This window comes from Chionomys nivalis, chromosome 11 (assembly GCF_950005125.1).
Source record: "Chionomys nivalis chromosome 11, mChiNiv1.1, whole genome shotgun sequence".
In the NCBI taxonomy this organism is placed as follows: domain Eukaryota; kingdom Metazoa; phylum Chordata; class Mammalia; order Rodentia; family Cricetidae; genus Chionomys; species Chionomys nivalis.
Genome location: NC_080096.1, coordinates 40,047,366 through 40,063,785, shown reverse-complemented (window position 1 = coordinate 40,063,785; position 16,420 = coordinate 40,047,366). Strand labels below are relative to the sequence as shown.

Here is a 16,420-nt window from a genome sequence, read left to right as displayed (position 1 = left end):
TGGTGGCAGAGTGGGGACACAGAGCCCCTCCTCTCCCAGGCCAGGTGCCTTACCCACTCATCCTTCCCATGGCAGGTCATATAGGGGACCTTCGCCTTGAGCAGCGGCCTCTTAACTGCCTCTCATGCCTCTCTGATGTTACAGAAGCCATATGCTTGTCAGATCCCTGGATGCTCCAAGCGCTACACGGACCCCAGCTCCCTCCGCAAGCACGTGAAGGCGCACTCAGCCAAGGAGCAGCAGGTCCGTAAGAAGGTAGGCGGCCACAGAGCCAAGACTCATCTCTGCAGAAACCTCTAATCCCAGCTGCTTGTCCACATCAGACCAAGTGCCTCACACGCCCATGTGCACACCACTCTCTACACACTTGTAAATGCTATTGTTCTCCCATCTGCCTGTATCTGCCTCCCGCCCAGTATACCAGTCCACAACCCTGCCCTTATCACTTCAACCAATTAGACATTCACCCACCAAAAGCTGGCACCCCTAAGCATGACAACACTCATGCCCAGCTCTGGGCTAGGCATTGAAGATGGAAGAGAGAAGACACAGATAGTACCCCTTTCCAGTGGCCTGAGGCACACACCAAGAGGAGACTCCTTGCCAAATGATACTGATGACAGCAGGGAGGTTCTGTCTGGCACAGATAAAGGACCTTGGCCCATATGCAAGGGAACAGAAAGGTCCCAGGAAGAAGCACCAGGAACCATAAAGGATAATGGTTTGGGGGTGTGAGCTCTGGTCCCACCTGCGGGGCCTGTCACTGATAGCTTGGTGGCCCTTCTGCCTCTATGCTCCTGAGGAACGGGTGCTCTTGTGGACTGAGTGACAGAATATATATATGCCCAGGACTGAGCCTGTAATTGGCACAGATTGACAAACACAGAAGGAAGGGGTGGGCACTGCCATTCTCTTGCAGTGCAGGCAGGCGAGTTCGGGTAAGAAGTGTGTGCCTGGAATGACCCATGGCACTTGTGGGGCCGGTGTATTCATATCTATACAGAGCTGGGCACTCTCATGCTGGAAACCCTGCCTAGTATTTGAACTGTCCTGAGGACATTCAATGCCCTCAAGTAGTCTTGAGGGAAAAAGAAGTACATGGCCTTGAGAGATTCTTCTGGGGCCATGTGGGGCATGGGGATGTCAGAGTGAAATGTACGTTCAGTGGTAACAAGGAAGGTAGTGGAGGTGACCTGGGCTAACCCAGGGAGTGTCAGGACCCCAGGGGAAGCTTCAGTGGTGGTGCCCTTCACCAGGACCAAAAACCTGAGGAGGAGAAAGGATTGCATGAGAACGGTCACCAGGAAGCTGCAGGGGGCCCCAGGTCATGTAGTAAGGAACAGGACAGCGACCTTAGGCAGAGCACTCTTGCCTGGGCACTCAATCCCCAGGGCCATGGGAGTGAGGGTGTAGGAACAGGCAGGAGCTGGCCCAGCAGCTCTAACAAAGTTGGAAGACACAGGGAAAGCCACTCACTGACTTATGCAATGTTAGAAGTGAGCACTGTGGTCCACACACCATGACCTTGGACACTGCTGTGAATGAAACGGCAAAACCCTCCAGCCTGGGAAAGTCGTTTCCATTCCATGGGATAGACAGAGAGAGACAGGGTACCAGGAGAAAGCCCACCTCATGATGGAGATGGCATGCAACACATCTTGGAGGCACTGGGAACCATTTGAAGGGTAGAGCAGAGGAGGGTAGAGTTAGGATATGCAGCAAGCCTGCCGGTGCAAACACCACCACATCCTTAACTCACTGAGAAGTGGGACAAGTCACTAACCCGGTGGCTCCTCAACTAGACATTGTACCTGCTGCTTTGTCTACCGTAGCTGGCATCCTGTGAGTGGGCCCTAGCTTGTGTCCATTTCACATACGTTAACAAAGTAGCCCCTTCACACAGCCCAGGAGAGATAGCTAGCTCCTGACGCTGCCTCAGGGCGGCAAGGGATAGCTCAGGCTTCCGTAGGCTGGAGCTAGGTGCCAAGGAGGCTGCTGTCCCCAGTGGACTGGTGCCCAAGGACCAGAATCCTGCCCTGGTTTTCCCAGGCCCATGCTTGGCTCACATTGAGCCCCCAGGGACCTGGGCTGCAGATCTGCAAACTTCCCAACAATAAGCATCCATTAGAGGCATCGGGGATGATGGATCTTTCTGGGTAAGGCGACCCTTGTATTATGACAAGTCCTTGGCAGCCCCGCTACATTTTGGAGAGAATTAGAAATGCTTTTCTTCCTTAATTCTCCTCTCCTGCTGTTTCTAATCCAATCGACATTGCGGTCTGCAAGAACATGCCTTGGCCCTCTTTTGCCAAAAACTTCATTTACATGGAAAACAGCTGCCGGGTCAGGCGCTGAGAGCCCAGTGCGAGACTGGCGTGCCTTCCCTGCCTGGTCAGCCCTCCCTCTGCCTGGGAAGGTGGAAAACCCCTTGTGGCTGACTCTCAGCTGCCTGAGAACACAAGCAAGGCTCTGGCCTTCTCAGCACCTGTTTTGACCTGGTAAAGTGAATGTTTGGGGATCTCCCTGGAGAAGGGTCACTGCCCATGCAGGTGCCTGCCGCTTGTCACCCAGTGTCTTCAGAGCCCCATCTTGGATGTTTCCTCCATCTGGAGAAGATGTTCAAAGGTATCCCAAGTGGTGTTGGCCAGATCATCCCAGCCAGGCTCTGCTGCTAACCAGACAGCTCGAGTCCACACAGTAACTCACTGGGCCACTTCTGTGGCCCTTTGGAGTCAGGCAGCTGGAGCTGAGCCAGCCCCACATACAGTACTCCACAGATCTTTTCATTCACTGTCTCACTTCTAGCCATGGCCTGAAATGGCAGAAGCAGGGACAGCTCCAGAATACAGGCAAGGTGGGTGAGATCCAGAGAAGTTAGTTGTCCACTGACACACAGGGAGAAGTAGTGTGGGACTGGGCTCAGCCCAGGGCTCTTTCCCGTATCCTTCATAGGGACAGGGAAGAGGGAGAAAGGCCCTCTGGCCAAGCGACATCTCTCCTACTGCCACAGGTTGCCCTGACGGGAGCTGCAAAACCCCAATAGTTACACTTGACCACCTTCCCAGTATGTGCTGGTGCCACACCTCTAAACCCGATCCCTCAGCAGCCATGAAGAAATTCCTCCCAAGAGACATGGGACCCTGACTCCAGCCTGAGTGGTTCCCCTCCCTCCTTCCCTGGCTCAGTGGGCTGAGGGTATGCCCAGCCTTTCTGGCATACTTCCTCCTAGGAACATCCTCCAGTAAAATCCTTGCATGTCAAATCCTGTCCTGCATCTCTTCTCAGAAGTCCTTACAGTGTCCACTAGCAACTTTCCCGGTGGGGAAACCAGCACAGCACAGACGGGGTGCCCGTGGACAGGTGGCCGGACACTCACACCTCCCCACTGCCCACTCCCCAGCTGCACACAGGTGCTGATCCAGAGGCTGTCCTGTCAGAGTGTCTGGCCATGCAGCAACTCCAAGCAACCACACCTTTGCCTGCCAGCAGGGGGAAGGGCGGCCAAACCCTGAGCCAGGAGCTGCTCCCAGGTATGTGTGTGGGAGACACAGCCAGTCACTACCAGCCCAAGGGCACATGGGTAAGACTTGCTGCAGAGTGCTTTTCTGTCCCCTCCCCTTCGAGATGTCTTCCCTAAGTAGGTTCATGAACACTCCTGAGTAACTCCGTGCTGCCATAAGAGGGCGCCCACTCCCCCTTAGTCTGGCCCCAGGCCTCCTGGATGCAGCTGCTGGAATGCCTGCCAAGCCCCTTCCTTCACCAAGGTTGCTCCCAGAACCTGTCTCCCCATCAGCCTGTGACTGGGAACCCCTCTGGGGAAGGCCTGAGTCTGCCTCATTCCAGAGTCACCAGCACCCATGTGGGGGACATGTGGCCCTGCCTAGAATGCTGCATAGAGTCCACATCCCTGAGTGCAAGCCAGATTCTAATCCACAGTGAGGCATGCCGAGATGCACCCGACCAGTTCAGTCTGGACTTGAAGTCCTGTTCAGTGTCCAGCATGACTCCTTCAGAAGAGAAAAACCAAGACTTAGAGAGGATGGGCAGTGTGGTCGGAACCACAGCCTACTCACTGCTGAGTTCTGTGGCCCACTGTCGGGCTCTCTGGGCCAGACCCTGCAGGCCTGTTGGACAACACTCAGAGCCACTGGTCCAGCAAAAGCAGCAGCAGCTGGCTGCAGGGCACACTCGGGCCATGGCAGCAATCCTGACTTCGTGGCTTGGGAACACTGCCCAGCTGCGGGCAGCATGGCCTTTAGATTGAGCTGATGGTTCTTGTGCTGTGCCTTCTCCCCTTGCTCTCCGAGGAAACCACAGCCACAGAGCAGAGAGCTCAGCTGCCCTCTGGGATTTCTTGAATTACTCTAACCGTTTAAAGCATGTTCCTTCTATTTTCTAATTTTATTCTTCGCCCCCATCATTGACGTAACAGCAGAGACTTTAAAACATGTCAGGGCCCTTACCAGCCAGCCTTGGAAGAGCAGTTTTTTGCCCATCTGCAAGGCCTACTGTGTAAAGATGCCTCTGAGGTATATACAAGAAGGGGTGCATGCAAGGAGGACTGCACAATACACCCCAGCTAGGTACCCCAAGCTAAGGACTCCAGAGAGGTTCCCGCTGTTGGGGCCACAGCTGCCTGGGGCCTGCAGCCCCCATGTGCCTACCTTGGGAGGACTCGCCAGACAAGGAGGACTAATCCATCCAGATCAGCCTCAGGTCAGCCTCTTTGTCCTCCTAGGGGGCAGGGACAGCAGCGGTCATTGTCTCTCTCAACAGATACTGTCTCAGCCTCATTAGTGAGTAACACGTCCTCCAGGACACAGTCAAAGGAGGAAGGCCCTCCTGCCAACAGCCTGCCTACCCTGCTGTCTAGTCTGAGGAGGTGGTCTTCCTCAGTGTCCCTCCCATGCCTATTGTGAGGAAAAGCTGAAAGAGAAAATCCATCCCAGCAGCTATTCAGAGGGACGTGGTCAGCTGCCCACTGCTCACTTCCCTGGGGAGGTGCCTGCCTGATAACGACACAGAAACTGAGACCTTGCTCTGCATTGTCTCCTGCAAGCTCTGTTAAGGCCACCCTACATAACTTTTCATACCTACTGTGTGCCTGCTGTGGACGGTCCTTCACTCCAGCGAGAGCTGGGAAGGACGACCTGCCAGGTACTCCCTGGGGCTAGTCTGCACACAGACGCCTGAGGCACAGTGGGAAACAGATGTTAGGGCCAGAGGCTAAGTGTTCATGGCTGATGATTGATGTTGCTGCTTTACAGCCCAAAGTGGTGTGGTATGGGGAGGCTACAGGCCCAGTCCCCACTCCCACGGCCCTTCAGGGTCTGGTGATCCTTTCATCGCATGCACTGTCCACGGACACGCTCCATCACTAACACAGGTCTGTCGGGGCCATACAGACGGGCACGGGCCAAGACAGCAGTAAAGGCAGGGGGTAGATTTTAGGAGGGTGAGGGAGCGATGATGTGAGCTTGTCACTGTTTGATCTGGAAGAGCACACTTATCTGGCAGGCATGTCTTCAGCTCTATGGGGTACCATGATAGGTAGTGGGGTACAGGAAGAGCGATGTCAGAGCAGCAGACGCTATCGGCACTCCAGCCTTCCCAGCTGCCAGACCCCCAGATTGACTCAGGGTGGCAGGCGAGAAGGGATTAAGGAGAGTACAAAGTGGTGCAGGCTGAGCTGCTTCCACAGTCACACCCTCCTTGCTACCTGACCAAGACAGGGAGGGCAACACTAGAGAGGACAGCTTCAAGGTGCCCGGTGACTGCCCAAAGTTTGTGTCATCAGCAAGCTACAGTGCCTGTAGCAGAGCTCAGATCCTCATCATACACTCCAGAGTCCAGCTCAGCTGGAGGCTCTGCCCCAAATAGGCACCCTCTCCATTTGGTCCATGATGTTCGGGGAGTCTGTTTCTAAATTGTTAAACTAGGTGTGTGGAGAAAACTGGGCACATAAAAGCCATAGTTACCAACCGTGAGGACTTAATGGGACTTCTTCCACTGTCCCCATCCGGAGTTGCAGGTCATGTGACCTTCAAAGCCAACTGCTGCTCCAGTAATGCAGCTTAAAGACACTTGGGACCACGTTACCGTGGCCCCCAGACTCTGCCTCAGCCCTGTAGCCCAGCCCCATTCAGTTCCTTGAAATAGCCCCTGTAGGTTCTAATCAGAATGGCCAGTCTAGGACGAGCTAGCCTTAGAATGCTAAGCAGCTGAGACCATCCTGGAAGAAACCTAGATGTTCCCAGGCTAGTCCTTCTGGGGTCATAAAAAGCTACTGCCCCTCTCCCCACAACTAGAACAACATTCAAGAAGTAACAACCGGCAGGGGAGGGACCAGCCAACTGGTGGCCACTGCCCTGGTGTCACTGAGAGGATAACCCCAGGGAGAGTCCTCCCAGGATGTCACCTTGATGCACCGATTCCAAGAAAAGTGGCATGTCCATTCAAGCAAGCATGCTAGGTTAACAAAAAGGCAAAATTGATTTTTTTTTTCCTTTTCAGGCAAAGTAGGAGCATCCAAAATGGTCCACCCTTGAGCTGATGATGTAACTCAGTGATAGTGGTCTTCCCTAGCACGCATGGGAACCTAGATGCCGCCCCCGGCACCACAAAGCAAATTGCAGGCCTTGTTGTGCCCCTAGGCCCCATCATCCTCTCCTGACAGGCTCCTTTGCAATCTGCCGCCCCTGGTGGTCCCCAAACCCTCAGCTGGGCCTCTGACCTAGTGTTCCCATTGGTCTGTTAGCCCGCCTGTGTTGACAAGGGATAGAAGTGATAAAAGGTGACTCCAGTCCTTGGGTGGGACCCTAGAGTAGGGTGCATCTTGGATCACTACCCGTAGTAGGCCTTCCTAGGAGTTTCTGGAGCTGGCCTGTCCAGGCCAGCTACTCCTCTGCAGCTGGTCACTGGATACCCAGGCTCTGCCTGCCTGTGTCTGAGGAGGCATAGTTTAGTTTCTGCAAAGGAAGCTCCACTCTGAAAAGTAGTTCTACCAAGACCCCAGATTCATTCTGCTTCTTTCCATTCCAAGTTCCCCATCTGCTTCTGGGGATTGAGCCATGCCCTGTCCTGCTTTTCCAGAATAGCCCAATGGAGATTTGAGGCAGCCTACTCCATACAAGATCCCAGCCCCATGTGTCGTGACAGTCCCCTCCTCATCTCCATCTGTCACGCTCTGACCCAGACAGAATGGCGCTGGCACCTCTGTGGCCCTCGTCCTTTGTGTCATTCCCTCTTTATAATAAGCAGACTGTCACAGCTCCCGAGAGTTCATACCCTAGCGAGCAGCCAAAGCCCAGTGACATGTTTGGTTCCTTGCAGGTGTGTATCCTGGCCCTGTCACCCCACAAAATGGGCTGGCTTCGGGCATCCTGTCCCCATCCCATGACGTCCCTTCCAGGCACCACCCGCTGGAGGTCACCACTGGTTCCCACCACCACCTGTCCCCTCTGCCCACAGCCGAGAGCACCAGGGATGGGTATGTATGGCAAGCCAGTCCTCAGGGGTCACACCTGAGCACTTGTGTCGGAGGTGAACAAGGCAGAGCGTGGCAGGTGACCTTACAGATGACTACAGCCTACATTTACGTGTCACTGACTGGGTCCTGTGCTCTGTATCACCTTCTGGATACCATATGATCGATGTCTCCCAGGAATGCCCCCACCACCAGGGGCACATGCCGTTGGTCCCCAGGATTTCAGCCGCTCACATCCTCCTTTCAGAGGCCCCTCGGGAGTACCCCTCCATTTCCCTGGCTCTGTGGGCTTTTGATACCAGACTTCCCGTAGAAGGGCTAGCCTGGGTCACTGTGTTCAGTGTGCTCCTTGCCCTATTGGCTGGATCTGCTGAACATGCTGTGATCCTCCTACATGATCAGAGCAAGTCCCAACCCCACCCATTCTGCTTATCACTCAGATTTGTTGCTCAAGGCCTGGCCCCAGCAACCTTCCTCCTTGCTCTCCCCCTCCCCAAGGCCACTGTACACCTAGGATCAGTCTGGCTTTATTCCCGAGTCTGCGGCCTGTTGTTCCTCCCTGGGTCCCCTTCCCGTTCATTCATCTGTTCCTTCCCAATTCCTATAGGCAGGTCCCCGGCCCAGTGCCAGGCCACCACTGGCTTTATGTGAAGAGATGTTGGACAGGCTGCAGTTTGGCCATCTGGGGAAGGAGAAAGGGCTGTGGAGGCCCAGAAAGGAAGCCAGCAGGCCAGATGGGCTGCCTGCAGGAGGTGGTGCTAAGCCAGGCTCCAGAGACAGGTGGAGGAGTGGGAAATTCCAGCAGGCATGGTGAGAGCTGGGATATGCTGGGAGAGGAACCACTGTGTGAAATGCTGAGCTGGAGAGATGATGCCCCAGAAGCCAGACACAAGGCCAGTGATAGAGGTACCCTGAAGGTTGGGCCGGGCCAACAGCATGAGTTAGGAACAGTAAAGAAAGAGCATGGGATATGAGGGGGCAACCTGAGCTAAGGCTGGGCAGGTGGGGAGGGAACCCAGACAACAATCATGGCACAGGCTTGACCCTGGCTAGGTGAGAGGAACCCAAAGTCTTAGCCCTCCCTGAGCCTCTCTCTTCCTCCATAAAAGGCATTGAAAGGCCTCCTCCAGGCAGGTGGCAAGGACCACCTCCCCAAGCCTGGTGTTGCTGGTGCCACCCAGTACATGTCTCATCCACAGTAGCCCCTGCCCTTTCTATCTCAGCCCAGGCCACCTGTTTAGCCAGTGACCAGCCTTAATATCTCCAGCCATACGACATTAAACCACAGAGGCCCTTGCAGGGCATGGGCTTGTTATTTGGCCTCATTCATCACCCGCCTGCCGCCGGCATAAGTACCCATCAGGAATGCCTGCAGCTAGAGGCAGAGCGATGACAAGACCAGACCCCAGCCCACCCGCCCAACGCTGGCCTGCAGTGTGGCGAGAGTTATCCCCAGCCGCCAGGCGCCGGGTTCCGGATGCCTGCTGGAGAGAAGGGCCCCATGGCTGACACGGCCTGAGGCTCGCCTGAATGGGTTTCTTTTTCAGCCCCAGAGGAGAGATGGGCGGGAAGGCCTTCAGCTTCCCCCGCTTGCCAAAGTCAACAGGGACTGGCCACTTGAGGCTCCCCAGCGGTTTGCTGGGACATTTAAATAGCTTGACAGAATTATCTGATTCACTCAAAAATATGCTAAGAGGGCCTGACTTCATGACCAAATGTATTTACCCTGGCTCAGCGGAGACACCAAATTTGGTGGGTTTCTTTCCCAGCCCTGTGGAGGAAAGACATGGATCCCTGGGGCTGCCAGCCAGGTCCAGGGTAACTTACATAGGCTTCAACCAAAGCCCCAGCGTGTGCTATGGGAGGCACTTGCCTGCCTCCAGAGAGGGCTCCAGATGACCTGCTTGCCATTGGAGCGGCACGGATCAGCCTGTGTGTTAGTTATGCGTATTCTATTCAGTTTCACTGGCTGTGAAAGTGACAAAGGAGAATTTATGGTGGGTCTGAACAGAATGTAAACCTTGAAGCCACACACATTTCCCCAAGATCTGCGCTTGTTTCTACTGTACACTGTATCCATAGGCTTTGGGGCTGAGTGGTTCGGATACCTACTTGTGGCAGGGCATCTTGGTGTATGCCTGAAATATAAGCACTCGCGACACTGAGGCAGGAGGATGGTGAGTTTCAGGGTAGCCTGGACTCAACAGTGAGATCCTGTCTCAAAAAGAGCCTGTGTGTGGATATTGGCCATTGTTTACCACATGCCAAGCTCCTCCCTGGGCCTTCCCTGCAAGGTAAGATGGGGACACAGAAGGTCCTGCATGGTCCTGAAGGAAGGGATCTTCCACCAGGAGGATGGACAGTGCGGTCATCTGGTTTATGGCCTGGCCTTCACAGTTGGAATTGCACAGAGGGAGACCCTGTCCCTCATGGTCTGTAAACAGGAACAACTGGAGAGGTTAAGTCCAGAAAGTCTATGAGGGCTTGGCTCTTGGATGTCAGACAGTGACATTCTAAGTGTGTGGAGATGGCACGGTATTGGCAAGGCTGTGGGGACGGGCTGCAGGGAGCAGAAGGTACCTCCAGTGTGTCCCTGGATTCCTGACCCCACCAGAGTCCTATTTCCTTCAGAGTAGGCACTGACCCACCATCAGATCCCACTGCTCGGAGGAGGAGAATGCACCTCCCTTGACAGGGTTACCTAGGTCCTAGATTTGCTGTCAGCTCCTCACATTGTGGTGACCCCCAACCATAAAATTATTTCATTGCTACTTCATAGCTAATTTTACTACTGTTATTTATCGTAATGTAAATGTCTGGCATGCAGGATATCTGATATATGACCTCAAAGGGGTTGAGACCCACAGGTTGGGAACCACTGAGAGCTGGTCCAGCAAACCCACATGTCAAACCAAAGCCTTGGAGACTTCGCTTCTGCGCTTGCTCCCTCCACGGAGCAAAAATGCACTGTTAGGCTGCAAGCCTGTGCATGTATAGGTTCAGATGGAAACCTGAGGCCTGGAGAGTCTGCAACTAACCTGGGTGCCATAACTACACTCAAGACACCTGCATCTCTCTCAAGCCCCATGGCCTCAGCTCACAAGAGCTTCCAAGGAATGCAGGGTTGGACCTGGATCCCTCAAGTTATGTATGAATGGAGGTGGTGAGCCTCCCATCCCAGAAGCTCTGCAAGTAGAAGACAGATGCCCAGGGATGGAGACAGGAGAACTCCCTTAAATACACTGCACAGCAGAGTAAAATGCCAGCTTGCATGTCAGGTGCACTGGCTCTTCCTTCCCGTGGTCATGATGTTTATTAATGAGGACATATATGCACATTGTACCGGGTCATTTGTTACGTGGTGAGGCCAGTGCCGTGCAGCCACATGGACAGAAAGCACTGTGCAGCTTCTCCAAACTTTGGCTTCCTGATCTACAAAGGGGACCTCTAGCGAATCAACCAGATGGCCTGTGCGCCCCACATCCAGAGTCACCCACAACTGGAGGGCTGGTCACCATTTAACCCATGATAGGGACAGCTGCAACATGTCAGGAGGTCAACATCACACCCCGCAGGGAAACCAAGGCTCCCAACGTTCCCAGATCTGTGTCTGGTGGAAGTTGCTAGGAGTTTGAACGCTGGTCTGTGGATTTCCAAGGTCATGGGCATCCCTGTCCCTTGTCTACTGGTAGTCCTGAAAACTGAGATTGCAACTAAAATATAACTCCGATTAGAACACGCATGACCAAGCAAGAGGCTTATGGATATATTCACGGCGTTGTAGATTAGTGAAGGTGGCAAAGACCTGGGTCATGCCTCACCATGATGAAACCATGCTTTTCTGTCCTCTCCAGCCTAGGACCTGGCCTTCTCTCACCCATGGTCAGCCCACTGAAGGGGCTCGGTCCCCCACCACTGCCACCATCCTCCCAGAGTCAGTCTCCAGGAGGACAGCCATTCTCCACGCTCCCCAGTAAGCCGACCTACCCACCCTTCCAAAGCCCACCAGCACCGCCTCTGCCCAGCCCGCAAGGTAAGCTGCACCCAACCCTTTGTGACCACAGGACTGACATGGGGCCTGGGGAGGCAGGTGGGTCCTCTGAACAACACGCTGGGTTCTGAGGGCCACAGTGGGCTTCTGGCCTTAATGACAGGTAGGAGGGTCCTACTGCTCGGAGGAAGACTGGGTGGGTGTGGTGAATCCAGGAGGTGGAGGGCCAACCATCCCATCAGCTGCAGACTGTAGCAGCCGCATAGGACCACCTTTCTATCCTTCTCTTTCCCTGTGTGCTCTTCTCATTCATACCCTCGATGCCTGGAGCAGTCAACACGGGGCTGATCCCCCCCATGACCTCGGCACTTCCTCCATCACCACAGCCCCTGCCTCCTCTTGCAGGCTATCAAGGCAGTTTCCATTCCATCCAGAACTGCTTCCCGTATGGTGACTGCTACCGGACCACTGAGCCAGCAGCCTCCAGGGACGGACTGGTGGGCGATGCCCATGGTTTCAACCCTCTAAGGCCCAACACCTACTCCAGCCTCAGCGCACCTTTACCTGCCCCTGGTAAGCTGCCCCAAACCTCCCTTCCTCAGCACTACCAAGGCTAGCACTGGTGGGGCTTGTGTACTGTCTCCTAGTTAACAGCCTCCCATGTAGAGACAGCCACCAGAATGACTGTGTTCCTGCCATAGCTTTGCTAAGCCTTGTCTAGGTGCTCTGAATCCCTATGCTCTGAATGAGACTATGGTCCTAATGGTATTTCACAGTGAGTGTTTATCAGGTACCTGCTGAGGTCAGGACTGAGATAGATGCTGACCCTTGCCTCACAGGAAGGAGCATGCCTGTTTGCCTGCAGGGCCAGGGCTCTGACAGTGGGCAGGCTGGGGGTCTGCTGCCCTAACCCTGGTTGGGTAGAAAAGTGCAGTGGACAGGGAGGGCTGCATGTTGTCCAGAGTTGGAATCAGGCTCTGTCCAGCAGGCAGATCAGAGCTTTGGGCAGCACATTGGTGGGTAGAACCTCCTTCTGAACTACCTAAGCTGAGCCCCACCAAAATCAGCCTCAGGGTCCAGATCTGGTGGAGGCCATAATGTCCTACAGAGGGCTCTTGAGCAGCAAAGTGGGGACTGAGGGACATGAACATTGGACACAGGGCCAGGCAGAGAGGACACCAGTAAGCACAGACCTGTGGCTTCATCATCACTGGGGGTCTGGCTGTGTGCACGTTCCCACACCTGCTCTGTGTCTGTGTTCTCCCTTCCTGTGTTGTGGAGTGCATCTGTGTGCATGTAGGGCTGGCACATGCACACAGATCCCCCATGGTTACCCACCCTGATACTCACAGCTGACTCCATAGATAGGTGTGTACCTGAGCAGGTGGAGCTGCTTCAGGTTGCTGGGCTTTCTATACATAGTCCAGTGTTTCCATACAGTAAACACTCATCTGTGGGTAGATATGGGCCACATTTAATACATGACAGGCCTGTGTGCAGGCCCCCTGTGGGATCAGGTACCCACTCTGTTGCCTGCTACCATCCTGTGCTGCTGGACCCAACCCAGGGCGGCTTTATTGATTTAGCAGTCTGACACCCGGATAGGAGGCTTCTTTGGGTCTGTCCCCAGCATCTGTTCCAACTGTATTCAACTGCCTCACTGCCAGGCACCTCCCATCAAGATGACAGTAGGCTGAACCAACATGTGCACAGGCCAAAAGGCCTCAGTTCACCCCATTCCCATTGTACAGATGTGGGAGACCAAGACCCACTTCCAAAGCCACAGACATCATGACAGCAGCACAGGGACAGGACATTGGATAAGATGGTCCTTCAGGTCTCTGCCTCAAGTTAAGGATCCCTAAGCAGTGACCTCACTCTGGAAACAGCATGTCCACCAGAAAAGCCAAATCTCCCTAGAACCAGATGCACCTGCATTTAAGTTCTAGCGCTTCCCCCTCCCTACTTACTAGCGGTGTGGCCTGAGACAAGGCACCTGCCCTCTCCGAGCCTATCCTTTCGCCCTAAAGATAGTGGATCCCGCGTCACAGAACTGCTGTGGAGCAGGCTGGATTTAATGATCGCTTACTAAGATGCTGGCTCCCCGCTTGTAGTATCTTGAGTCTGGGGTCAGAGGTGGGGACCTGGAAGAATAAGGACCTGAGTTCCTTCTGCCAAGAGGGGCCCACCTCTAAAGGTAGAAGCTAGGATGCTCCCAACCCCCTCCCTCCCTCCACCACAGTCAAGCACTGGAGGGGCTGAGCCAAGCCTGTCTCCCCAGCTCCCCTGTGACTCCTCTCCATCCGGGTCACCAGCTCCCCGAAAGGAACATGAGAGGAGAGATCCAGCCTCTGCCATCCTCCCGCTCTGACCCCTCTGCTGTCTGCCCACAGGCTACGAGGCCCTGGCAGAGACCCCGTGTCCCACAGCACTGCAGCCACAGCCGTCTGAAGACCTGGTGTCCAGTGGTCCCGAGGACTGTGGCTTCTTCCCCAATGGGGCCTTTGACCACTGCCTGAGCCACATCCCCTCCATCTACACCGACACCTGAAGGAGTCCTGCTGTCCCTGCCCGCCCAGCTCCCAACACCACTTCACCTGCTTGCCGTCCGTCCTGGTGCTTCCCACAGGGGCAGCCAGGCTGCGTCCAGGGGCCACGTCCCTGCCTGGAGGACTGTCTGGTCTCAGAACTGCCTGCCAGGAACTGTGGCCCTGTGACAGCCCCTTGACTGTATCTTCCTCTCTCACCCTAAGGTTCTCAAATCACAGACCTCGTGTATATACAATGTACAAGACCTCTTTTCCACCTCCCTAGGAGTTTTATATTTTTGGTTTTACAAGAAAAACATTAAAAACTGGAAACAAGATATGAAGGCCTGGTTCTACCTACTGTGGGATTCAGCCTAAAGCCTGAGGCCAGAAGCTCGGAGGAGCGTGCATCAAGAGTCCAGTGCCCAGGAGGCCCTGGGCTATGGCTATGGAAACCTCTTCCTCCATCCTATACAGTGGTCCTTTCAGACCCCAGGTGGAGATAGCCCCAGGACTGGGGAGCAGGTGAGGACTGAGAGGTGCTCAAGGACAGTTCACACACACGCTCACACACAGAGGCAAAAGTCGGTTCCTCACAGACCAGCTGGGGTGTAGGGAGCACTGTGCTCAGAGGAGCCCACACCCACACATGGCCCCGGCCGATGGAGGGGTCCAATCCTGAGCACCAAGGCCTGCTTAGCTCTCCTTCCACATTGCCTGGCTCCAGTGTTCATTCCAGACAGCAGACCCCCGTCTAGTCTATACACATGGCCTAGAAGGGGCTCTTCATGTCAGAGTCACCTGAGGAAAAGAGGAAGGAAAGCCCCCCTCATCTCTGTGGGTGGGAGGCCCAGGGGGGCTAAGTTCCCTGCTCATCTCTGCGCCAGCCCTCTCCTGCTCCGGAAATGCCCTTGGGAGGGTCTTCTCCCCTGCTGAGCGGCAGCCACTGGGACACGGCCACAGCCCATTCCACTTGGCTGACTGACGTGTATAGAGAGAGGGAAAGGGTTCAGGTGACCCCCTTCTTAGAGAGGAATCTGAGGCTCCTGGGTCACCCAGCCAAGCCGGGCTGCATGCTTGGTCCCTCTGTCATCTAGCGACACCTCAATCACCCCGATTATGGGAGTCCTTCCCAAGGCCTCGAAAAGATCACTGTTCTATGTTCTGGGGGTCCAGGGCCCTGTGTGACACCAACTTGGTTTGCAGGGTCACGCCTGTGAGCCCCCCAGTAGTAGTGCAATATTAAGCGGTCCACACCCCAGGCTTGATGGCAGCTCTTGGTCGTCCTTCAAACAGCAGCACAGACCTGATGGCCACCCTCTCCCTAGACAGCAGCAACCTTTCCATATCGGTTGTCTGTGTCTCAGAGAGCCACTTGTCCCATTGCATAGATGGAGAAACTGAGGGATGGTGAAGTAACCTGCCTGTGTGATACAGCGGCCCTGTGCCTTTGACCCTCAGCCTCAGGGTTCCCTGCCTCCCACATCCGACTCAGCTCCGGCCACAGGACCCCAGTGAGGACAGGCCAACCTAAGTCGCAGCACAAAGGGTCCCACTCCCACCCAGGATGCCCTACCTACTCCACCCTTCCTCTCCTTATGGAACTAATTAGGCTGTGTCAAATTTCCTTTAGCAGGGATGCTCAGGAGTCAATGTCGCATGTCATTGTAGGCTCTAATCCACTCCAGATAAGCAGAATTAAACTGTACAATGAGGACATATTTCTATTAATAATGAAAAGGGCTGAGCCTCGAGCACACGGGGAACACACAGGGTTCTGGCAGTTGGATTCCATTTAGTTTCAGAGCCGAGAGAGGGAGAAGAGGAGACAAAGGCCGTTAGCTGAGACCTAGGAGACAGGCAAGCGAGCTCAGCGGGGTAACAAAGGCTTGGACTGCCATGGTTGCTGGGATTCCTCCTCCCCATCCGCACTCATTCCCAGCATCCTTAGGGGCTCAGCACAAGAGGGTCTCCCTATCTCCCTTCCTCAGCCAAGCAAGGCTTCCTGGCCACTCCTCAGCTCTGTCCCTTGGATCAGAGACCCTGGGAACATGCCTGCTACCACTCCCAGGGACATCACATCCCTAAATGATAGAGGAACAGGACTGTCCCTGTCACTCAGAGTAAACTGGAGTTAGGTGCAGTAGGCTGGTATTTCTCATTGGGCCAGGAGAGTCATGGGAGGAGAAGGGACATGCATGGGCCACAGCTTAGAGGCTCTCTGGGGTCTTTAGAACATGCAGGTGAGTTTGTCCAGGGATGCTAGGACAATGCCCAGACCTGTCCTTCCAAGTGACCAACTAAGGTTGTCTCCCACCTCACAACAACACCCTAGGTTCCCTAGGAGCCCTGTACCCTCCTCTCTTTCCCCTCCTCCTCCACTCTGCTCCTCCCTGCAGGGCCCCTGGTCTCCTG

At 54.8% G+C, this 16,420-nt stretch overlaps 1 protein-coding gene across 2 annotated transcripts in view; it reads left to right on the top strand.

Annotated features, from left to right (window-relative positions):
- Positions 1–14,106, top strand: part of Glis1 (GLIS family zinc finger 1) — a 187,921-nt gene extending 173,815 nt beyond the window's left edge. Inside the window, exons 5-10 of one of the 2 annotated variants that reach the window (XM_057784899.1) lie at positions 145–255; positions 3,401–3,530; positions 7,333–7,489; positions 11,341–11,519; positions 11,883–12,050; positions 13,871–14,106. In XM_057784899.1, the coding sequence (XP_057640882.1) occupies positions 145–255; positions 3,401–3,530; positions 7,333–7,489; positions 11,341–11,519; positions 11,883–12,050; positions 13,871–14,028 (903 nt within the window). In that variant the 3' untranslated portion in view covers positions 14,029–14,106. The remainder of the gene's footprint in view (positions 1–144; positions 256–3,400; positions 3,531–7,332; positions 7,490–11,340; positions 11,520–11,882; positions 12,051–13,870) is intronic. The other variant, XM_057784900.1, reaches the window with a different exon arrangement.
- Positions 14,107–16,420: the final 2,314 nt, after the last annotated feature.